The sequence below is a fragment of the Amblyomma americanum genome, chromosome 3 (assembly GCF_052857255.1).
Source record: "Amblyomma americanum isolate KBUSLIRL-KWMA chromosome 3, ASM5285725v1, whole genome shotgun sequence".
Classification (NCBI taxonomy): Eukaryota; Metazoa; Arthropoda; class Arachnida; order Ixodida; family Ixodidae; genus Amblyomma; species Amblyomma americanum.
Window position 1 is genome coordinate 201,254,851 of NC_135499.1, and position 25,149 is coordinate 201,279,999.

General features: G+C 42.6%; 1 protein-coding gene across 12 annotated transcripts in view; it reads right to left on the bottom strand.

Moving 5' to 3' along the window:
• LOC144125885 (protein unc-13 homolog B-like) overlaps positions 1 to 25,149 on the bottom strand; it is a 321,928-nt gene that overhangs the window by 14,855 nt on the left and 281,924 nt on the right. For all 12 annotated transcript variants that reach the window (XM_077659676.1, XM_077659671.1, XM_077659678.1 and 9 more), the window contains 14 exons: positions 24,759 to 24,821; positions 23,185 to 23,282; positions 20,540 to 20,690; positions 19,350 to 19,418; positions 18,568 to 18,657; positions 16,836 to 17,095; positions 14,964 to 15,049; positions 7,187 to 7,313; positions 6,371 to 6,467; positions 5,111 to 5,254; positions 4,905 to 4,982; positions 3,203 to 3,280; positions 1,510 to 1,598; positions 649 to 865 (listed from right to left, as the gene is read on the bottom strand). In XM_077659676.1, the coding sequence (XP_077515802.1) occupies positions 649 to 865; positions 1,510 to 1,598; positions 3,203 to 3,280; positions 4,905 to 4,982; positions 5,111 to 5,254; positions 6,371 to 6,467; positions 7,187 to 7,313; positions 14,964 to 15,049; positions 16,836 to 17,095; positions 18,568 to 18,657; positions 19,350 to 19,418; positions 20,540 to 20,690; positions 23,185 to 23,282; positions 24,759 to 24,821 (1,647 nt within the window). The remainder of the gene's footprint in view (positions 1 to 648; positions 866 to 1,509; positions 1,599 to 3,202; positions 3,281 to 4,904; positions 4,983 to 5,110; positions 5,255 to 6,370; positions 6,468 to 7,186; positions 7,314 to 14,963; positions 15,050 to 16,835; positions 17,096 to 18,567; positions 18,658 to 19,349; positions 19,419 to 20,539; positions 20,691 to 23,184; positions 23,283 to 24,758; positions 24,822 to 25,149) is intronic.

Here is a 25,149-nt window from a genome sequence, read left to right on the forward strand (position 1 = left end):
AGGTGCAAGCATAATGCCTTAGTAATTAGAGACCAGGTGGATTTAAGTTCTGTTCCATTAATTTAAGCTCACTGAAACATGCAACCAGATCAGTTGAGATTATCCGAAGCTTGAATTAAAACCATGCATTTGAGGCCTGAGGCAACATATTCATTTTCCTGGTGATATATATCTCTGATGGGTGGTGGCCCGTAATAACACTTAAAAAATTGGCATTGTAGAAATGATTTTTCAGTACCGTCACGACCTGTGGTGCTTATTGGCATGCCTTTATGCACTGAGAATGTTCCTGCACTTAAAAAAGAAGCTTGCATTCATGTTCCAGTTGGTCGTGGTTCCTGCAAGTTTTTATCTTTCTTGACACTGCTTTCCCACAAAAACCATGCAAAACTGCACTAACTAATGCCTGTGCCAGCCAACAGGGCCTCAGTTTACAGGCCAATTCGCACTTTGAGTCCATAATGAGCGAAACTTCTGCCTGGATCATAATGGCTGGATGGCTATGTTTAATGCTGCAATTTGGAAGATATGCACTTTCACTCATGCCCCGACAGAGAAGGTGTAAAAGCAAGACATTCACGCCTCCACATTCCAGCTGCTCGTTGTACCTGGCAAGGAAGAGGTCAGGCGAGCACAGTGCGCCCTCACCTTGAGCAAACGCTTGAGCACGGTACGCTCACAGACTTGAGCGAACATGGACAGCTTGCCGTCAAGAATGTCCATGAGTGGGTGCAGCACGTGGTCTGCTTCAGCTGCCACCTCGTTGCGCTGGGACGTTTGGTTCATGGAAACCTGGCCGCTGCCTTTCACTCCCGCCAGCAGGGAGCTCAGCTCGCCCATGCTCTGCTTGATGGTGGGCTCCAGACTGCAAAGAAGACAGCGTATTACCATTCGTATTACACACGGTCACTAGAACCTCATGCAACCAGATTCGATGCTCCCCAAGGCTGTTACCGCAACTGGGTTTGCTTGCCTTATGGAAAATTACAGGTTTTCCAAAGGATCTAGAGTGGCCCTTCTACTGGCTGGCCGTTTCCACAGCAAATTACCCTGTGGTGAATCAGTTTTTCTAGCTCTGATCTGAAGGTTTGAATTCCACACCAAGTGCCTTCATCCCATTGCATCAGTCTCCTCCTCTCCCCTCTGAACCTTTTACCACCGCTTACACTTTCACATGTTCAAACAATGAGCAAGCAGCAAAAGAATGCAGGTTTACAACCTTGCACTAGTATGAACAGTGGCGCTTTTTTAAAAACTGGAATTACGTGCACATTTACTGCGGCAACTAGGCGAACACGCAATAGTCGCACATTTGGTGGTCACGAGTCTGACCACAGCTGGAAAGTGTGGGTAGTTCAGATTTTTGGCTCACTTAGTGACTAACACAGAAATCTTCACAGTTTTTGTGCTAATTTTCTCTTGTCATGCGCCTGATGTAGTTCTATTGACATACTGATGTTTAGCAACCAAGAGCACAAACCGGCTATTGTTTTTGCAAAGAATGCTCACCTTTTAGCAAAAACTATGCTAAGGTCATCCAAGACACCATTGAGTGACTGCTGGAGCTCCTTGAGTATGTTGCTAGCATCAGCTTCAAGCTGTAAAAAAACAAAAAAACAAACAAGTTATGCTTGACGGTATAATAATCAAACAATAATAGCACCTTTCAGGTCATGTTAAAACAAAAGGAAGACTGCACCGTAGGCGCACCTAGAAAAACTAAATGAAAACTGTGATTGCATATTTAAAACTAAGGACTAGGACTTTTTGAAGTTGAAGTTTATTTCTCGTTCTTAGTGGTACAGGTATCACTGGGAGGGAGAGGACGCAGGGAAAAAAGCTTCTTGAATGCAGCTTGAGAGGCACTCTACGCCCACATTGCCGAGACAGCGTATTGCCTCAGTTTTTCACAAGACAGCTACAGGTGAGGCAGCCGAAACAAAAACTAAAGTATCAACATGAATTAAATACTCACAGTAGCATTTCAACAGTTAGCATCACAACCAAACCAAAAAGCAATATAAATACTCAAAACAAAAGGATCACATCATTCAAGTGTACAACATAAACAGAATTTACCCGCTTTATAATTTTATTTACAGTTCAGAGCAAGTTCAAGCTAAACATCTTCAAAAAGGTGCAAAATGTTTTTTAGGCTCTTCACTGTGATATCTCTTAGCGATATGTTGTTATTTTCTATAATGTTCAGGTATTATGACAGAATAAAAGACAGTGATTGCATACCGTATTTGGTGCGACAAAGAGGCAATGACCAAGGAAAATGAGAGCGGGTATCATACACTGTTGAATAGCAAGGCAATAGTAGTATTTCCTTCTTAGGCAATACTACACCCACACGCTCTTTCTTGTCCTATGCTGTTTCTGCACAGCTTGAAAGTTATGAACCAACTAGCCCGAAGTGTTTCAGTTCCGGGAGTAAAATATAATCGATCACACAAAAGCAACATGTCCAACTAGCCCAGCAACATACCCTGCATATGTCCAATTAAGGATCTTTGCTCTTGACAAAGAATTAAATGTGGTTTAAAGGGACACTGAGGAAAACTCTATAAATTTTTTTTTGTTAGCAAAATCTGATAGTTCGGCATTTCATGGTTTTGTTGCCGCTTGTCCGGGCGCGAAAGATGCATTTATTTCAAAGAAATTTGGATTCGAAGTTGAAAAAGTTTTTCCCGCCCCTCTGATTCAAACTCAGGGAACTCTTATGACGCCACGGCAACTCTTATGACGTCACAGAACGGAGCGACGTGAATCGTGACGTAAACACAGACTCCGTGATTTCTGACGGCTAGCGGTGCGATGTGCAACCTTCCTTTGCAAGCCTCAGAGATTCGTGACATCCGTGAAGTAAAGAAAATTCCTCCAAGGTGGCGCCTCTTGTCCTAGGAAGCCATCACGCTTGTACTTGCGAGATTGGCCTGTGGCGGCGACACCTGTATTTTGGTTCTTGCTATTTTCTACATTACAAGAGCTTTGTTTTCAGGAAGAGTGGCGTTTTTGTGATCAGGAGCTGCTATTCTATGGATACAAGCCAACTTCAATTTCTCCTCAGTGTCCCTTTAACTTGTGAAGACAAATAGCATCTATAAGCACTCAGAACAATAAAAATTGCCGATTAAACACTGTGTGTCTTCCAAAAGGAATTGAGAACAAACAGCAAGCTATAGAGGCAAGCACTTACTTTTTCTCCTCCCATTGATTCGAAGAGCTTCTCCAGTTGTACCCTAAGTTGCTGGATATTGTTCATCAAAATGCATGCCTGAAATTGAGGTGACAGGGCACAATGTCGGCACATGAATATGGACAATGCATATTTAGTCACAATTGAAAGAGTCCTGAATTTATATCACACAATGCAGGAGATCAACTTGACACACAAACTAACTTGGCACTGAACCTAGCATAGAAACTGAACTCTATAGTTTCATTTGTCCTCCATGCAGCTGAAAGCTAGGCAGTATGTATTTGCATGGTTTATGTCCGATAAATTGGTCTGTTTCCATCTGCACTGAAAAGCAGTTTCACATCAAGCTCTTCTAACTTAGGCATGTGTTTGGAGCTCTTTGGTGGTCACTGTTGCGCCATTAACGGCTACCAACTATTTTCTTCTTCTATTCTGGCAGATCTGTGCCATTATTTGTAGAGAGACTGATGAACCACAGAACATGGGTAGCATGTGCATGTGCAGAGAAACCAACTTCCTGCTTTCTGCTAATGAGCAATGTGCCACCTCCCATGAGCAGGATACAGCCTCAAGTGGCAATATAATGCAGAGCGCCCATACCTGGGAAATCACTCCACAATGGCAAAAGAGCAGGCTTAAATTGTATCTACTCAAGTTCAACCCATCGTTCCCATCAAGCATAGTGCTAGGTGAATTACAAGTGACGAAATTTAGACTGTTCAAAAATTAAATGCTTATTGACGCACTAAAACAAGCCTTTTCCTTTTATTGATAACCCACTCGGGGATCAGCAGCTAAGGAGAAACGCGAGCCTTGAAATGGCAAAAAATGTAAAAATTTTGATTGAATATATACTCTAAAGTATCTACCTACAATGTTACCACGTTTAATTTGACCCCCAACTACTAAAAAAAATTGATATTTGGCACCTCTGAAAAGCAGAAAAGAAGATTTCGGCACAAAATGCGGCAGAACTTCACGCTTGTCGCTTCCCGCAACCCCGTCCCCAATGGCTGCCATCTTGGTCTTGTTCGAAAGCTAGCACTCCTCCCTACATCCTTGTACTACTCACTGTTGTGAAATACTCTCGGAACATCCACATTCCACCGTTTTTTGAGGTCTTTAAAGGCCTCCGAATGTCTGGTGCATGCACTTCAAATGTGAGTTTCCCCACTTCGTGATTTTGTCAACAAGACACTAGCCTTACGGAAGTTTTTATTACATTTTTATGGTGCAATTTAAATTACCCTTATATTTTTGATTTCATAAAAAAATAATCTATGAAGCTATGCTATTTTTTTGGATGAGTCAAATATATATAAAAATTTCTGAACAATAATGTCACCTAATTTTAATTCATAATTATAGCGCTTTGACATAATTGAACATTATGATGATGTGTATCAATACAATACCAGTAGCATAGCTCTGTAAACTTGTTTGGCTACAATTCCATTTCAACTGGAACCAAAAATATTGAGGGATAGTGATTAATTGATTAATTAACAAACTGATTAATTAGGCATAAGTTATGTTTTATGATACGGGAACATTTCTAATAATAAAAATTTTAAATTTAAAAAACCTGCGCCTCTCCTCAAGCAAGTTGTTTCAATGTTTAAACAGGACCCCCAAAAACGCGAGCAACAAACACAATTATATTATGAAACCGACGTAAGGTCATAGCAGGTGAACCTACGGTTTTCTCCTGCAGAACATAGTTTGGAAACTCCTTCTTGACGATGTCTGCGTATGCTGTCAGGACTTTCACAATTGTCTGTATCCAGCAAGAAAACAAAAAAGAAACACAGGTTGAGGCAGACCTAACCAAGCTGCTATGAAAACAGTGACATGCCTACAAAAACTATCTTTGAGCACGATAACAGACTGTCCTCCTCAGCCTACCTTGGCAAAGCGCTTCATGTAGCGCTTCACGAGCTCAGGGTCTGGGCACTCTAGCTTGCTAATGACGTCAAAGCACTGCGTGAGTTGTGTAAAAACGTCCACCACGGAATTGGAAAAAAGGGCATGCTCCGAACTCTGCAGGAACTGCAAAAGACAAGCAGCAAGGGGAAATATATGAAATTGTGCTGCATACTTACATGCTTTATGAGCACAACGACAAGCTGGGCAGGTCGGATTATGCAGACAAACTAACAGCCCACAAAAGGACATGATGGAAGGTGAGGACACTACATGTAATGACTCGCAACAGGCGGCTCCACTGAAGCATGATGCAACTGATATCAACTAAAGAAATACAAAGGCATCTGTGGCAAGGAATGCACAAGGTTGAAATTGAAAGAACCACAACACTCATGAAATGATGTTCATTATCTCAAAGCTTGACGGCAGTTGGGGTAATGCATGCAAAATTTTCTTTACGATTTTAGAGACTTCATAAGTTTTTTTAGTTATCTGAGTTCCTGGGTTAGAACCCAAACCCGGCCACGGGAGCTGTGTTTCGTTTCAGTCGAGGCGAAACACAAAAGGCACCTTGTGCTGTGCCATGTCAGTGCACATTAGAGATCCCCAGGTGGTCAAAATTATTCTGAAGTACTCCACTATGGCGCCTCTTTCTTTATTTATTTCTTTCTCCTCTCACTCCCTCTTTCACCCCTTCCCTTATGGAGCAGTTCCCATCCATCCAGACCTAAGACAGTTACTGTGCCGTTTCCTTTCCTCAAAAACCAATTTCCGATTTGCACCAATATATAGCATGGGATAAAAGGATTAGCGACAGGAGTATACACCAGTGATCCTTATACACAGTACATTGTTCAGTAAGCAGTCGCAAGATGGCTGCGCAAATGAAGTCACGCATGGGAGATCATTTTTTACAGTCCATGGCGTCACTAGCGCAGGCAACATTCTTCAAGGAAGCACATCATTCTGTCGGTTAAACATCAAGTTAGTGTCCTGTCTGCTTCATGTAAGCTTTGGCACTGGATAATAGTAGGTACTATGAACAAGGCACCAACCACTGCCCTTGTCCGAGGGCACCTGAGGACGGAGGACCCTTAACTTAAGCTTTCAGCCTCGCTTATGAGGAAACACAACCTGCTCAGCCGAGTTTTTCAGAACAGAGCCCCTGAACCCCTTGTCCTGCACAGAGGCCAAGAACAACACAGTAGTAGAGGTGGCCATCACATGGCTGCTACTTACGCCATCTTTTTTGTCACGTAGGAAGGCACTGTGGAGGTATTCTAGAGAAACATCATCATTCTCATTGAGCCATTGCATCACAAAAGGTTCAAACAACCTGAAAAAGGCAAAAGGTACGAAAAGGAATACAACACCAGATTATCAGAAATAACGTGCTATAAGGACGAGGGTTTCAAAGCCTGACCACAAACATTTGTCATCAAGAAAGGTCTGGACTTCTGCTTGAGCATATGAAGCAACAAAACCCATTTATATTCTCAAAAATGGAACCTTGTAATTGAATAGAAACTTGTTGTTTGTTGCATTCATGAGCTTTCCTGGTTTAATTCATGTTGCCAACGTGGTTGGGGAGGTGGGGCCAACCACTGTGAGGCTGATGTTTTCGGTGTACTACCAACCTGTCATTTTCCACCTCCACAATTGCCCCATGAATGGCCTAGTTTTCTTATCTCCCACCTCCAAGCTCTACACATCTCTCCCTCTGCCGAGGAAGACTCTTGTATGCTCTTCACCTCAATAAAAAATTAAGGAAATTAGCACGGCCATCAAATGTGACTAGGTTTTGAGCCTCATAGCAAATGACAATGCCTGAAGCCCTGGTTCCACCACCTCGCATGATGTCTAAAACAGATCACCTGTAGGATAGGTACCAGAAAAGGCTAGACTACAAATAATGTAGTAACAACAATAATTTTTTCTAGACCAACTTTTCCAATATGTGAGCTATGTGAAAGAGATTGAAAACAGCCAGCTGTGTAGTGTGAGGTAAGGATTAAAATAATGTTTCAAACAATTCGAGACAGTGAGTCTACTCACGAAGCATATTCAGGCACCGTGTCTTTATAGGGAGGAATGTCCTTGATGTAGTTGTTGTAGAACCATTTCACCTTGAAGTGAAGGTTCATGTAGGCTGAGCTCTTGCACAGCCTCAGCTGTTCATGCTCTGCATGGTAAAACAAGGGCAGAACAGGGGCCGGTTGAATAGAAACACAAAGACCACAAGGAGGTCAGTTTCACTCCTCTAGCTTGTTTGTGAGTTCTTTTCAAGCATGACGCTAGGAAGGGCAACTGCAAGCATAGTGTATAGCTTTCTTTAAGATTTGCACCTATACCTATCGCCAGAATGACAGAAAAAAAAAAGATCAATCGACCAAACACTAAAAAAAATCAGGACAGAAAGTAAGCATACACGCTAATGTTTGTGTATATATGCTTAGTGTCCCTAGCACATATGGATCCAGTCTTGTCTCGATAGCCTAGCCCACACTGTTTCTCAGAAAGTTTTCAAGACAACGCATACTTTAAGAAGTTTGCCTTTTTACGGGAGTATGTACATTACCGGGCCATCAATTCGAGTGCCATGGAAACATTAGGCTGTTAAGAATTTGCCAAATGCAACTTCTCACTGCAGTGCTCGAAGAGTAACATGATGTTGTAATGATGAGAAACTGCACATTTGAAAAAATTTTCAAATATGCTCGATATTGCCGCCAATATTTGCAGTGTTTGTTCATTTTTCAAATCTGCCGCGACACCACCTTATCGCTTTGTTTGCGACGCAAGACGCGACTAGATTTATCTCGATTGATCGCAGCCAGGCAAAGCTGATTCTACGTTGTTCCGGAATGTTCTAGTAACTTTGCGCCCTTTATCTCGAATGTTCGCTATCAGCTTTAAATTGAGCACGGCCGACAGCGGCGGGCATTCTGTTCGACGACCGCCGAGCACGCTGGTCGCTTCGCCGCCGCCGAGTGATTCAGTCCATTTTGTGTGCAAGTCAGCCCAATAAACAGTTCTTTTAGAAGATCCTTTCGTCCGTCTTCATCGCTGCTTCGACTGCCGTCACCACTACGTGACATCTGGTGGAGGTGCTGGGTAGCCTTCCATGTTCCGGACGCCCCCTTCAAGTCGTGAAGCCAGCCCTGAGCGCTTCGCACCCGAGGACGAACCAGCAGCTCAGCGAGCCAGCCGACGTCTCCAGGGAGAGGAGCCTGAGTTTGGGAAACTGCCGGACCGCACCAGACAGCGAAAAGACGCTGCAACGAGCACCGCAACCTCGCCGAAGATGTCGACACCGATCATACTGCAGCAGCCGCGGGTGCCGCCAACTTTCAGTGGATCCCTAGGCGAAGACCCTGAAGAATGGTTGGACCAATTTGACCGCGTGGCGTCATTCAACAAGTGGGATGATGCGGCTAAGATTGGACACGTTTTTTTCTCATTGGATGGCTCCGCACGCACGTGGTACGAAAACTACGAGTCGTCCCTTACGACATGGGAGCTATTCAAGAGAGAAATATTGAAGGTATTCACCAGTGTCGTGAGGAAAGAAAGAGCCGAACGACTCCTCGAGTCCAGGATCCAGCTTCCGAATGAGCCCGTCCGCAGTTACGTCGAGGAGATGAAGCGCCTATTTCGCCGCGCCGATCCCGGGATGACCGAGGAAAGGAAAGTTCAGTTTTTAATGCGCGGCGTAAAAGAACAACTCTTTGCAAGCCTCGTCCGCCAGCCGCCAAAAACAGTCGAGGAGTTTATGCAAGAAGCCTGCACGATTGAGAATACCCTCGACGTTCGAGCTCGGCAGTACAATCGCCCTTCCTCTGCCTGTGCAATCCGTTCGGACACGCCGGCCACCACCAGCGACAGCTTGCGGGAAGTTATCCGCGAAATCGTCCGAGAGGAGCTACGCCGATTACTGCCATCTTCCCCACAGCCACAAGCAGCGACTCTGATGGATGTGGTACGGGAAGAAGTGCAACAGGCACTTGGCACCCCGACGGCCACAGAACCCCAGGCCATGACCTACGCCGCTGCAGTAAGTACTGCTCAGCCCCAGCGACAACCCCCACGTCCTCCCCGAGATGAGCCAATCGTTCCACAACGCCGCCTCCCAGCCCCCGCCCGCCCAGCCTATGACCGACGCTCAAGCCCCAGGAAATGCGACGCCTGGAGGACTTCCGACAACCGGCCGTTGTGCTTCCATTGCGGTGAGGCCGGCCATATTCTTCGTCACTGCCCGTACCGACGTATCGGTCTTCGAGGATTTGCCGTTAACGCCCCACGTCCACGCTTCGGACAACGTCCGCACGAAATCGACGAGTACCTGCGTCGAGAAGAGTACACGCCGAACCGCTTTTCGCGCTCACCATCGCCGATATGCTCGCTATGTATGTCGATGCCGAACATAAAACCTGGGATGTCATCCTGCCTTACGTCGTCTTCGCCTACAACACCGCAGCGCAGGAGACCACCCAGATGACGCCTTTTAGGCTCGTCCATGGCAGGGATGCCACGACCACGCTAGACGCCATGCTGCCCAACGTTACAGAAGAAGAGAACGTCGACGTTGCCGCCTACCTTCAACGCGCAGAAGAAGCTCGAAGGCTTGCCCGATTACGGATCAAAGATCAGCAGCGGTCCGACGCCAGATGCTACAACCTACGAAGACGCAACGCGGAATACAAGCCAGGAGACCAAGTCTGGGTGTGGACGCCCATTCGCCGCCGTGGATTGAGTGAAAAGCTTTTGCGCCGCTATTTCGGCCCGTACAAGGTTCTTCGTCGGCTGGGTGAACTGGATTATGAAGTCATCCCAGACGCAATGACTGCATCCCAGCGACGCCGCGTACGACCAGAAGTTGTCCATGTAGTCCGTCTGAAGCCGTATTATGCTCGCTAAAGGCCGCTGCATTTCCATGCTCTATTTTCGCAAGATCCGTTTTTTCCCTTACTAGTCGCATTATTTGTTTTAATGCATCGGGTCGATGCTTCTTTGAGAGGGGAGTAATGCCGCCAATATTTGCAGTGTTTGTTCATTTTTCAAATCTGCCGCGACACCACCTTATCGCTTTGTTTGCGACGCAAGACGCGACTAGATTTATCTCGATTGATCGCAGCCAGGCAAAGCTGATTCTACGTTGTTCCGGAATGTTCTAGTAACTTTGCGCCCTTTATCTCGAATGTTCGCTATCAGCTTTAAACTGAGCACGGCCGACAGCGGCGGGCATTCTGTTCGACGACCGCCGAGCACGCTGGTCGCTTCGCCGCCGCCGAGTGATTCAGTCCATTTTGGGTGCAAGTCAGCCCAATAAACAGTTCTTTTAGAAGATCCTTTCGTCCGTCTTCATTGCTGCTTCGACTGCCGTCACCACTATGTGACAATATGATGGAGGCAGCCATAAAATCTTGCCAAGCAAATTTCTGCTTTAATCTCAACGTATAGCACCAAGCTTTGCTGGATTTATTTTGATCATTGCTGTTCTTGTCACCACACTATATATATATATATATAAAAGAAACATTAACAGCCAAAGGGCACCCATGGTAAAAAATTAAAGAAGGAATTACAAAGGAAGCATTGTTCAACAATAAAAAAAACTTAGTACTTACACTACTCTGTAAATCTAAGAATATTCTGAACAGCTGGTTTGTATATTTTCTTGAAAAGCTTCAGGTTAGAAACCATAAGCATTAGTGAATGTGACACTGTCCTTCGTTGGCATATACACCGACACAGTTGCCAAACCTAGCTTGTTCAGCACCATCACATGACTACTAGCAAAGCAGCCAAGAAGGAGGTCTAGACAATAACACTACAAGTTCCACTATAAACATTCCATCCCTCATATATCTAAACAAATGATTCAGGATGCAACACAAGACAAGCACAAGCTGAAGCCTTCAGTTGGGACAATTCATTCATATATTTGCGCAACAAGGCCTTATGAAGCTCGTGTTTATATTTAAACTTCCAAAGTTATTTGTAGTGATATCAAGACAAGCAAATACAACTGCTCTTTGTTAACTCAAAATGTACTGTCCCAACTTTGGGCCCGCTTGATAATAAGAACGTTCAAGTGTATGTCTGATGCCACCATGACAAAAAAGGGGTGTTCATTCCCTCTACTGGAGCGGCACCACGATGCGAAGGACCTTTTATCCAACATATGCCATGCTTACTCCAAGGCGGTGCTCTACAGTAATCACCAGACAACGGACTTATAGGGCTCAAAGTAAATGAGGACTAACAGTTGGGAAGCACATCTCAGGAAAAATATAAACAGGTTACGTTACACAGCTACAACTCCATGCAATACCATGCTGCATCTTATGAACAACTGTGCGACTTGGTTAAAATATATCCAATAATCTTTGCAGTGTTTGCACTATAAATGACATACTGATTACGGAGACATATCACAGACTCTCACCTGGCATCATTTGGGCAGATTATCACACACAAATGTGCCAATATATGCTGAAGCAAGTATAGCACTCTTCAAACAGTACAGATGAAAGTAATTCCATGCGCAAACCACCTGACAAACAGCTGCCTCAAAAAGCTGTGGGGCAGCATTTGCAGCTGTCATACTTTGAGCCCCACGAGCCAGTGCACAGTACATAGGACAGCCAAGCAGAGCTCGCCTAGATCACCAGACTCAAACCAAACAACAAAAAGCAGAAATAAAAATGTCGCCAAACTTTGCTCACTACAAGAATCACGCCTGCTTGCTTGCATTTTCCACCTACAGCCTAAAGAGGCTCCTGCACAGACACTGCCAAATCACAGAGCAGAGTGGTACAAGTAAGTTTCTTTCATAGAACAAGTTGGCAAATCTAGTCTTTTATAACAGACTACTCATTCTGCTTGACAAAACAATTGAAATGTTCTGCCCCGGTATGGCAACAGCTGGTGTGGCAGTTGAAGAGCACAGCAGAATTCATTTGCTTTGTTTTGGTTAGGAAACTACTTCACTGGGAAAACAATTAGTGTTACAAACAAGCATGGAGCTTTTAATGTGAGGAAAGCTCTGGGACAAGGCAGTGTTTGTGCATGCTGCTCCTACCTGCAGGCTACTATGAGAACGGGAGGGGGTGTCTCAGAACAGGAAAATAAGTGAGGAGGAAAGAGAGCGGGCCATCTCCAGTTGTTTGTCTAGTACATACCGGCCTTGGCAAGGTGTCCTTTATGGGAGAGAGCACAGGGTTCAGAGCATACACACACCCAAGGGTTAGACAGTGATGGGGGCCTATTAGCTACTACACCAGGAGGGCGGGGGACATAGAAAAACAGCTTCCAAAGACCTCACCTGAGCAATCCAATGTCCCAGGGTAACAAATAACAAGCTAAGCAAGTGCAGGAAAATATCGGATCCCAGTGGAAATATTTCGGTATGCTGGGCTGAAATACCATTTCACTACAGCAATGCTCTGCAGTAAGCGACATTTCTCCGAGGTTCGAATTGAATGTCGTAACCTGGATCGAATGCTTTAAGTTGGGACATACTGGGAGAATTCGATGGCTGAAGCCACGCCACTTTGTCCAGAAAAAAGAACTACTATACATGTATGACTTTTTAGTTGAGAAGTGAGCGACGAATGGCTGCAAATACAGCTTGATGCAAATGCTATTTAGCTGGCATACTTGCGGTTATTATATTAGATTTCAAAGTTGCCACTTGCTACCCTGGGAACATTCCACTTAGTAGCTGACATTGTGCAAGAAAGGAGTGCAGGAAGGAATGGATACAAAAGTGTCAGGTTTTGAGAAATAACATGAATACCAGGCTTTACTGCGCATGCCTTGTGCTTAATTGCTTAATGCATTGAGCTTTATCCACTAGAGTAGTAGTGCTCCGAGTGCTGGGTAAGAAAAACTCACAGCTTCATTTATTATACATGCTACAAAAAAGTATGCAGTAAAATCCTAATCAAGGCCCCCTCCCCCCACTTCTGCCACTTGCAAACAGATGCGAACTGGGAAAGAAAACCGTGACCTGTCATTGTTTCCCATTACAAAGCAACTACAGATGTGACAGCAGCAGCCTGTGGCAAAGCATATTTCGCATTCATAACTGCTATATTGGAAAGCAGACTTCAGTTAAACGAAAATGGATGAGCTGTAGATATAGAGGGCAAAGATGCACCCTACTCCTCGCACGCATTCTTGCTCATCGTGCAGTGCTCGTGATGTTCCATTTGGGGAGTTTTCCCTTTCTTTAGGGACCTTTAGGAGCAAAATTTTGTGAAATGAGAAAAAGAAAACGAGAATAATAGAAATTTCGATTTATTTCAAATTGAATTTTCAAAACTGCTGTAGGAATAAAAGGACTGAAAGAGGAATTTTTAGGCCTAATTTAGGGAATTTTCAATTATGGCATTGGAAATCACTGCTGACATGGCAGCTGAGAGCATGCAGAAGTGCCACAGTGGCACGGTGAAATTCGCACTCAAAATGAAAGTTCAATATACGGAACTTGTTTATAATGAGCGGAAGGAGTGCTTATATATCCAGAAAAAAAAAATGGGCCTTCATTGGGATTTCACAATATAACTTGAATCTTGACTAAAATAGAAAAGTAAACTGTATTAAAATGTAAAGAGTTCCAAATTTGCACACCACACTGCTTTCAGCAGAGCACTGCAAGCTAGAAAACAGAACGTGTATGTTAAGACTATTAGAGAGCATAACTATTGCCACAGTGGTCACTTACACCTACTCTTTTCTTAACAATCCAGTGGTGTGGCCTGAAAGGACACTGTGGCCATAAAATATTTAACACATGGTATCGTGCTTGTAGAGGCAATATAAGCTTGACATGCAAAACATCCTTGGATACCCATGTGCATGGAAAAGTTTGGTAGGAGTAAATCTGATACAAAAGACTAATAACAAAGTAGGCAAATATAACATTTGGAATCCATGTCAAGGTAACACAGGGTGCATGCTAAAAGAAGTGACATGCTCTTCTTATTAACTTCACTGTGAGCTAGCACTTTGTCAGGAAAAGAAGTTGAAATGCTTTGCCAGTGGCTTCTGAATATTTGATAACAAATCAAAAACAAAAATTACACTCTACAAGTTGGAAGCAAAAGTAAAGATTCTACAGAATGTTTAAGCTAAAATTTTACAAGCAAAATGTGACAGACTCAAGTGAATGTTTTGGCAATTTGAAACAAATGAAAATATCACCTGATATACATCCTGTATTTGTTCTCAAGCCAGTGCTAAACAGGTTTGGCAAAGCAGTGCCCTCTACTGTGCAGGCTGAGCTTTTACCCTGCCTAGGCAGTGATGATAATCTTAAAGAGCGAGTAAGAGGTACAGCTGCAATATGAAATTAATTAGTGCGGTAAAAAACAAAAGGTGCCAAGAACTTGGGTTACAGGATACACTGGTGAAAATGCAAGGTGTCTGTGACCAAGACGGCAGTCGGGATTCATTGGTGCAGGAATTCACAGCTTCTACAAAGCATGCAAGCCCGACTTTGGAAGAAAACATATTGCGCAGTGAAAAAAAGGAAGAATGGGCTTTCCCACAAAACAAAAAGTTTATATATCAATGAAAGCCAGTACCATTCTTTCTGGAGCCTCATTATTTAATGTACAAAAACATTTAAAGTTGTGAAGCCAAATTCAAGGATATCACATCATTAAGTGAAAGAATGAAGTGCCGTATACAACAAAAATTTATGCAATGCAAAAAAAAACAAAACAAAAACAAACGACAAAATCACAGTCACAGTCTGTTGAGTGAATAAAGAGACCGGCAGTCAGTCATTTGGAGAAAGAGCAGCAAGTAAAGAATGGCCCACCTTCAAGAGCATACTTCAAGTCCTGTGAGAACAGACCCCATAATGTTTGTGCACTCAGGTGTCCAATGTTGAGCTCTTGGGGAAATCTGCAACAGAACTGCCAGTCAAACAGAAGCACTGCCCTAACAAATATGACTCCCTGAGGGCAAGCTATTTGCCAGCCTAGCGTTAAAGTACTTCCACATGTTAGAAGCACAGCATGTATGAAGCAGACAATGCATTGCAATTACTAGAATGAATTGAATTGTTGCTGTGTAATGCAGTTTAAAGTTATAAGATTGGGTGATTAAAACAGAACAAGATAACATTTCTTTCAATCAACTGCAAAAAAATAAAGAAACGTCATTGAGATCCTGCATTGCTCATAGAGGGCTGTGATGGTTGAAATAAGTAGAACCCCACTATAGTAGACTCGGTTTTAGTAAAAACTGATATAGTAAAGTGAAGCTGCAGCCTAATTCACCTTCCATAGACGACTGTACATTTCTTTTCGGTTATAGTAAATTTTTTTCAAGAAATGGCTATAGTAAAGAGCGTCCAGCCATGGCACCGTGATGACATCGCGACATGCGCAATGTCTAGTATCGCGAGACAAATAAAGAATACGATAAAACGGCGCCCTTTGAGGTGGCTTCGCCACCAAGTGGGACAGCCGCGAGGAGAAGCCAACTTTTTGAAATCCTTGAGTCAAAGCGCGGGTCGCTGCGAAAGGAAAGCCGGTAAAAGTGCAGTGACGAGTAAAAAAGGGAAGAAAAGGGCGTGCGCTCGTAGCACGGCAGCGCGAAGTATGGGGAGGGGAAGCGGCGGCAAGAAGCTGAGGCGCGGTGGCACTGAATTGGAGGTCCTGCCGTACTTGACAGTGTCGCACGCGTTTCTTTACTGCCTCTTAAATGAAGCCGAGGCTACGAAAGACGACGCCGTGATCATGCAAACTTTTGGTTTTCACAAGGAATCCCTCACTTTATTTTTGTAGCCGCGCTGTGTTCGTATATAAATGCAGTATACTTCCACAAAATGTAAATGAAGTCGAAAATCTGATAACACGTGATAACTTAAAATAAATAATTATCACATTAGAGCTGGCTGTAAAGTATTTCTGAGTGTTTCTTTCATAAACCAACACTTCGTGCTTTGTAAGCAGCCAGACAGCATATTTGGAACCATGCCCCCACCAACAAATGATATTGTAAAGGCACTGAAAGGTTTTTACTGGTCCGAGCTACTTTACTCTAGAGGGGTTCTACTACTACCAAAAGCGGTAGCGGTAATGGCTAGGTCTTCTGCGAAAATGCCAAAAATGCTAAACCAGAAGAGCTGCAAGACTGACTCGCAGTGTTCCTCAGCTTGATGAGTTCAGTGCAACGTAGTCACACAAAACACCTACACTTTAACTTTGGTAGGATCTGTATGCTCGTGCCTCAGTATGCACATATGTGATGTTTGGAAGCTGCTATGTGGGCCACTAAAGAACTCCTCCTCTGCTGTTAAAGCTTAATGCACAGATTCCCAGGGGTTTCCTTTATATCGATGTCTATTTGTGGCCCAAAACAAAGGCTGAAAGCTGGAACAAGAGAGTTAAATAAGAGAAACAGCCACTGCCTTTCTGCCATCTTTTCACTGCCTTGACAGCCCATCCGAAATAATGATGCCTATGCTTACTTTTGTAACAAGTATGTGACATCCACTTTAATTCATTTGAATTCCCATTTTTACTGTACACCCTGCCTACTAATGCGGTTCGTGACACTGGCCTGTGGAAGGAGGACAGCTGGCAAGCATTCAATGAAACAGAAAAACAAGAAGGTGCCAATCTACTAGCAACCTTTCAGCTGTTACTGCACTACAAAGGAATGCCAGGCACATGTCACTCACTGGTTGAGCACAGGGGCATAGCTGTTGCGGTCTTCCTCAATGACGGACACCATGAGGGCGATGAGCTTGTGCCAGAAGTCGAGGTTGTGGACACTGGGGCCATGCTCCTCCTCCTTGTCCGGCGGCTGCTCCACTTGGAACTCACGATTGAACAGCTCGTAGCAGTTCTCAAACAGGAATTGGCACGTCGACCGAAGGCACGCAATCGCACAGTCCTTCACCACGGTGCTTGCCCGCGGCGGGCTCGTGAGCTCCTGGACCTGCAGTTAGACCGCACCACAACATGTGCAGTCATTACACAGTGCCCTCACCACCCTCTCTAGGTCCCAGTTGTCCCCAGGCAATCCACTCTGCAGGGCTCTGAGGGGAACCATAAGACGTACTTTTCTCGCAAAAAGCAACATTCACTGCAATTTTTTTGTTGGGAAGTGGGTGCCTGTAGACCACCCAGAATGCGCAAGGTGTCATTGTGCTCAACACTCTCGACTGCTGCATGTGAGCAAAGGTGAAATTGCCCATAGTGTGAGCGTTCTTTGCACATTTGCAACAAACCAAAAAAAGCAGGTATTCAGATCAATCCATATAAACAATAAAAAAGTCTTAATTAGTCTCACTTTTTCCACTGTAATGCACAGTCATCTTAACCCACAAAGAATACCAGGAATCCATTTCAATAGGAGACTGTCGATGAATTTATAAGTAAGCACCAGAATTTTGGTCTACTGAATGCATGTGCATGCTTAGCACAAGAGATAACCCGAAACTGCCACAAAAATGATTAGCAAGTACAGCCGGCCAAATCATTAGCTGGCGTGCGCGACGGCCACTTTTTCCGTGCTCCTGCAGCTCATGGCGGAGCAAACTTTAGAAAATATCAAATCTAAGCACAGGCTCACTAAGCCCGTGCCTAACATCGAACTTTCTGCAAGCTTGCTTCGTCGCAAAGCACAGGAGCGCAGAAAAAGCGGCGTCATGCATGCCAGCTAAAGATTTGGCCGGCTGTACATAGCAAGAAAATTTGACCTAGCTACGCAATTAGAAAAGCAACACCCACTGAGCTGTTCTTTATCTCTGCACGGCATTACAGTACCCGCTGTATTTACATTAGCAAAGAAGTTTGGTGCATACTTAAAGCATAAAGTGAAGCAACTAATGCTGGAAAAACATGCATAAACAAAAATGTCACTACCGGAAGCAGATACAGTATATGCCTGTTACCAACCATCCACTTGTGAAACAAGGCTGTGAAAATCTTTGCAGCTTTTGAACTGCCTAACACAGGCACACTTTGAAGCTGACAAAGTAAACAAGTTAACAAATGATCGCTTCAGCAAAAAGCACTTGGCAATGTCTGCACTGAGAATTCTACCAAGTTCCCGTGCACACTTCTCCCATGAACTGTCCTATATATGAACAGCACCTTGCAGGTGGGCTTGTGTGCTGTTGTCCTTTGCCATGTGCGGTGGCATTATTTAGACGTACACTAAGAGCTTCTGTAGCCTTTAGAAGTTTCACAATTTTGGCCCAAAATTCAGCATAAAATTGTGAATTCCTCAACTCTTCACAGACCCTGTAAGGTGCTTGGTAAATGCATACTAAAGACGTGTGGGACATGCACCGCTGCACTATAGTTAGATAGCTGTGTAAAATATAAAACGTCCCATAAGCACCCCATAGCTTTATTTAGGCTAAGCATAAAAGTATATCCAAAATGTAGTATTCTGTTCCTTACTTTCATTCTGAAGAAAGTGATGCTAGTGAGAAGGTCTACGGTGGACTTCAAATCTTGCAACTTTTCTGGTGAAGATGCTGGAAAATTGTTCTGGAAAAAATAATAATAAAGAAAATGAAGCAAAGGAATGCTACTGATTATTAAAAAATTAACAGGATGATATGCACACATGTTGATGGCTTTCCTTTTTCATTTTTTTTTTCCCAGCAGACGAATGCTTGTTTTATTGTATAAACTGAAAAATGCTTGTTGAAGTTTTGTTATAGCAGTACCATAAGATAAAGAGGCCAACTGGAACAATTTGATGGATACCTTAATCAGGTTCCATAACCTGTGACTGTGATCATTTGAGTCTGATTAGACATCTCAGTGGATGCTTGTCTGTTAGTACATTTTTCAGCATAAAACTGCAGTAGAGGCTCTGCACTGCAAAATAAACACAAGCTAATGCAAGGACATTATCTGAAATGCATACAGCTATTGCCAGCTATGTGTGTCATTAATGAGACCTTGTGAAAGACTAATTCAGGCTAATTGCTAGGCCTACTTGAATAGTAAACAGTTTTGCACCAATTAAGAAAAACGATCTAGAAATATGCTTTATTTTTCATTACCACTTTCACTAAATGTGCATGTGCTTGAGACCATTTCTGGAAATTAATTCAAGAAGATTGTCTGAGGTCTTCTTATGCAACTGAATTTAGAGAACAATTTAACAAATCATTACAAGACTAATAAAAGCATGTATGCTGAGAATAAGAGAAAAAAAAAAGTGTACTCACTCTGTACATAGAGAGGTCAATTCTTAGGGAATTATGCAAGTGATCTAGGATTTTTACAAACTTTTCTTTCTGTAAAGGAAAAGAAGTTGATAAAACCAGTATTTTGAGTACATTACTGATTGTTATTATGCTAGATTAAATCTAGAGCTAAATTTCAAGCAGTTGAAGCTATACAACTGCCTCGACACCCATATTATTTTTTTAGCAATACTCTCAGGAGGCACTAAATATTACATCTTTCAAGAAATCAGCATTTAGAAGCCCTTTTATTTGCACCCTTGAATGAAGGAAGTTTGTGTCACTGGAATGACTCAATCTGAATGGAACTTTTATGTGCCTTAAGAAGCTTTCTAAATATACATACTTCAATATTATGTGTACATTAATAGTTCTATTTTTCTTTCTCTTGTTGGCTCTTTTTTCGAAACATTTCTTCTACCATTCAGGATTTATTAGCAACAAAGCATCTGGACAGGCTAAAACCAATGAATATGTGACTACTAGTACGTGCCCACTTCTTTATTTATTTACAAAATTTAGTTTTAGATGCCTCCATATGCCAACAAAGACATGCAGTTGTGCTAGTGAACCCTAAGAATTCAGAAGGCTGAGATATACACAGGGCACTGCACAGTTTCTGTCAATAATGTTTTAAGACAGAACGTGCAAAGACTATAGTATGCGCAACTTGTTGACAGATGTCAGAATTAACGAGGTGTAGCTAATGCCATAAAGCCAGTGCATCTAGATGTTTTGAATGTCAGTGAATGCCTGCTTTGAAATATTTTACATTAACAATCCTTACGTTCTCATGTTCTTGTTCTTTCAAGGCTTTCTCCAAAGACAGACTGTGGCAAGCCTTGTGTAGAAGATATATTGCCTATTTCACATTTCTGCCCAAGTTTATAAAAAATTTGATTTAGGCTCACTGTTGAGGCTGACTGTTTGCTGTTGTCTTATCAAACTATGAGTCATCACAGGCATGCGAGAAAGGTCTTTGGCACTGCACTGTGCTGCTTTCAGCTGTATCAGTGCTGTGTCAAAGCTGACGAACATTAATATTGTGAGCAAGGCTATCTGCACATACAAGACAAACTTTTCCATGCTGACATGTCGAATCAGTCATGGGACTGAATAGAGAAATGCTGCACAAGATAATGACCACAAGGGCAGGTGCTCTAGGGACTTACGCCAAAATTAGAAGCGGCAAAGCGGTCACTGGCAGAGACCGCAGACGACGCAGCCGTGTGTGCATAGTAGGCATTGATGTTGGCAAGGAGGGTGCTCATTACAGCAGGCACCCCTTGGCACATGTACTTGACTGACAGGCAGTGGAAGTGCCTGAAAAGTCGTCAGTATGCATGACACGTATAGCAAATGCCTATGCAGCCTCGGCAACATTGTCAGGTGGCTTACTCGTTTCAATGCGTGATTAAATGCACATATTGATGACCCACGAGTTTAATATGTTTTTGCATGCATCACCCATATATAAATGTAATCCACGTCCCTAATTCTGACTCTCATGATAGCAACAAAAATTCTCTTTAGTATACACTCAGCTGTGGAAAGTAACCCTACACACTGTGTGAACAGCACACAGTTTGTTGCAAGAACAAGGGCATTTTGAGATCCTACCTGCTATCAACCATGATCACATTCAATGATCACTGTCACTTGACTTTCGTGCCCACGATTTCCTCATCTTGTAATCCATCTAGCTGCTTGCTAACAGAACACTTCCAGGAGCTTTTAAGTACCATTTTTGCAGGAATTGGCCTCTACGTTACAATGATCCATTGGTACAACACTGTGCCAATGACAATAGAGTTTGAGAAGGTGCCAAGGGACGGTAGTGCACTGCTGTGAAGCCAGCCCTGCCCCAAAATCCACTATAACTAGGGCCCTTCGTTTTCAGGTTTTATTTTTTCCAGAATTCGGTGAGTAGAAATCGGGTGACAATTTTTTAGTTCAAACTGAGGTACAAATTGAATTATTCAGTGAAAATTTCCACAATTAGAGTTTTTTTGGGGCCTTTTAAGCAGCAAAAGACTATTTACTACCAGTACTCATTCTTGTGAAGACATAAAATGCCCAATTTTTTTGCTCATTATTTCACAAACATGGAAATGACGGGTCCAGTAGAAAAGCTGTTCACCAAATTAGATTTTTTCCCATCTATTAGAATTATTTCATAGCGTAAACTATCAATCTCCTACGCAGCACTTCGCGTGCATGCAAGACCCGCCTACCTTTCACTCTGCCTAAACAGTCATTAAATGTAACAGAGGCTATTTTAAACGGGAAAGAACCCTGGAGCAGGACATCGTTAGCATGGATAGTCTGAATAGCGCTTGATACATGATGCCGAATTAATGCCTGGTCAATACCCGTGTTGTGACTTCTTACTTCCAAACGTTACTTTTCAAACATACGCTCAAGTTAAGCCACATCATGAATAACAAAGTGTTAAATGAGGTTTAAGAACACCATTTGAATGAACATTCCCCTGAAATAATTTCACAGGATATTTGCCAATCTTCACGTGGTGCTTCAGGTTTTTCAGAAAAACGTATGTTCTCTATGCCCTTTCACTTATACGTATATTTGAATAAGCCCTCATTCCCTTGCCCTTATGACGACTTTAAAGGGGTATTTTCAGTAAGAAATCGGGTTTCACCCGATTTTTAAGGAATGTTTCCGGAATGCAAGAACTGAGTATAAAATCAGGTTTTACCCCAATATGAAGGGCTCTAACTATAACCTGTATCCCAACTTCAAAATTGCATTTTTTGAATTTTTGGCGCAGGTGATGTATGCGAGAATTTGGGATATCAAGTAGGCTCACAAACGACGTACAGTTCACATGAAACAGTGCAAAGAACTACATACACAAACCATTAGTGCTATTCTTGTCTTATTGCCATTTTTGGTGTCATTTCTCAAAAAATAAAAGTAAAGCAACTTGCCCAACAGTTCATATAACAATTCCAGATTCAATGACGATGTTTACACACAACAGAAAACGAAAGCAAACATTTTTCTGAGATATGCGCAGGCTGTTTAAAACTGCTTCGAATACTAGAATTGTTAAGACTGCCAGGTTTAAATGCAGTGTAAAAGAAGACAGCAGAAAGCGCACGAAACAAGAAAATGCCTGTCCTGCGGTGAGCGTTTTGTACGAGCTTCCTTCAGGTAGAACTTATATGCAGGGCCCAAAGACAAAGTGTGGCTGCTCAGAACAGATAGTGACATGTCGTATCAGACATACAAGTAGCTACATAGCAGTAAAGAATCAGTGTTGCTATCAAACAGACGTAAGATGCTTGCGTGAAAATCGCAACATTAATTATTGAGACTAAACAATAATAGATTGCAGTATTACCGACAGGCGGCCTAGTAGCTCGTCTTGTCCATTTATTCTCTTCTGCTGTCCGTGTTCGTTTCGCACTAATACCATTCAAAATGAATATTGCCGTACAACTACTCCAACTTTCCCTCTTTTGGCCTAGCCAGCACATTCTGTCTGTAAAAGCCACATTAAGTTGCTGGACAGCTTGACAGAGCAATAGCGTTGTGGCTCACATGAAAAACAAACTGGCTTAGAGGTCTCTATATGTGACACAGACTGATTGGCCTATCCAACAGGTTTTTCTTCAAACTTTAGGATAAAAAAAAAATCATGCACTTGATTTAAAAACAGCATCTCTACCAACTAGGCCAGCTTTGTGAACAAAACAATTTGTGATGGATTACCAACTTGTGGAAGCATTTTAAATTAACATAAAGTGAGCTTTACTTCTCACAAAGTCTGTAGAGAAAAAAAGACACTTACGTCATTGCCTGATATATAGACTCAATCCCGTACCGCATTGCAAACTCATCCACAATCTCCTGTGGGTTTTCCTCAAAGTAGATCTTCCATGCATCATCCTGTAGGAAAAAACTTGGAACAATAAGAATCTGCAGTGGGATTCAAGTGCGACACCACTTACTGATGCTAATTGCACAAAAAGGGGTTTCAAGCATGTAAAATGTAGTCTGGTTGATTCTCGACAACCAGAACCCAAAGGGGACTGAAAATTTGCTTGAAATGCTGAGAATTTTAATTTATGGTGAAACAGACTACGCGCAAACTTTCTGAATAAAGTTGGTCACTCTCTCTGTGTACATCTTTACAAAGCTGCCCATTTAAATTTTTAAGTTGTACATGCAGTAACAAATATACTTTTCAACAGTGAAATATAAAAATATAAACAAAAAGTAAATAAAATACCATACAAATTTTAAGAAACCATGGAATAAATAAACAAATAACTGAACAAACTCAGAGTCCTGCACCCCCACTCAAGAAAAAGTTCCCGAGTCTCTGATATGAAGATATTGATTTGAATCCAATCCTCAAATATTTTTTTAAGCAATGCTCAAACACACAGGAACTAAGCACAGCACTGAAGTGGCATCAGTCACAATTCCACCACTAATGTGACAACACAGCTTTGTCCCACTGTGTTGCATTAGCAGGTAACTGCTGCAGGTCAGGCAATTCATAAATATTTCTGGACATTTCTCTTCCGATGCTTCATAGCCATGACCTGACCCGGTATCTTAATCCAAAGTGTGCTTAGAAGGCATAAACAGTAGCATTAAAGGGCTTTTCCCTTTAATGCATGAGGGAAATTGGGTGTTTGGACAACAATAGTGACAAGGGAAACAGTGAGCTTGCACAAGCACCTAAAACCCTGCATGCCCTTAATGTTCATCAGCACATACTGATAGCTCAGCAACACCTCTCACAACAAACACACACAGCTTTACACACTTCGACTGTGCACACCGACTGCATGACCTCGAACGAATGTCACACATTGGCAGGCACTCATGAAATTTGTAATGTCGTATACATATATGATGCAACTGACACTGGTCATGCTAGCAATATATGCTGCTGAGTGTCAAGGGAAGACATAAAATGACCTAAGAAATTTTTTGCTGGTGCATTGTGCTCAGTCGTTTCTGATAAGAGTTCTGGATGATAATGTTTTCCTATACATTAACAGACTTGCATCACTGAGACTTTCCTGCACATACACGAGTTACATCACTGCAGAATTCACAGAATGTACGCTGATGAGTGTAACAGAATGTACGCTGATGAGTGTAACGAAATACCTCAAGAGACTTTTCTGAAAATGGGCAGTAAGGACACAAAAGCAAATGCGCACACAGTAGTCCGGTGCACTGTGTTGTGTCATATCTGATTATAAATGTTCTGGATAATAATAGTAGCTTTTTGGCCTAAACAGAACTGTCTTGTTAGAACTGTCCAGCAAATCAATGAGTGACATTACAGCAGCATTCTTAAAGAAGCCTCTGCACAGACTGAGTGAAGTAGGTTAAGGTTCTTACCCCTTTTGCTTCTGGCAACTTCACAACTCCTGCATTTTGCTCACAGAGGTAATAAAACAGACTCTGCAAATGTAATGAAAACAAATGTCAAGTTATCAGCGTAAAAGAGGCGAGACCGACATAAATGATGCGAAGAACCAGAAGTTATACACATACACTTCAGCAGTTAGCATAGAAGATGTACTTTAGTGCTATAAGAATAAGGATACACTAGAAGAAATTAGCTCTTGGCATTTATTATTTAGTCGTAGAAGTTCAACAGCTCGAACATTCGAATAAAACTGCCCCATTTGCCATGCAGTATAAGACATAACGAAGAATGTATGGATAGAAAAGTCAGAACGTGCAAATTTAACAGCTTATCATGCAAGCATGGCAGGACATTACACCA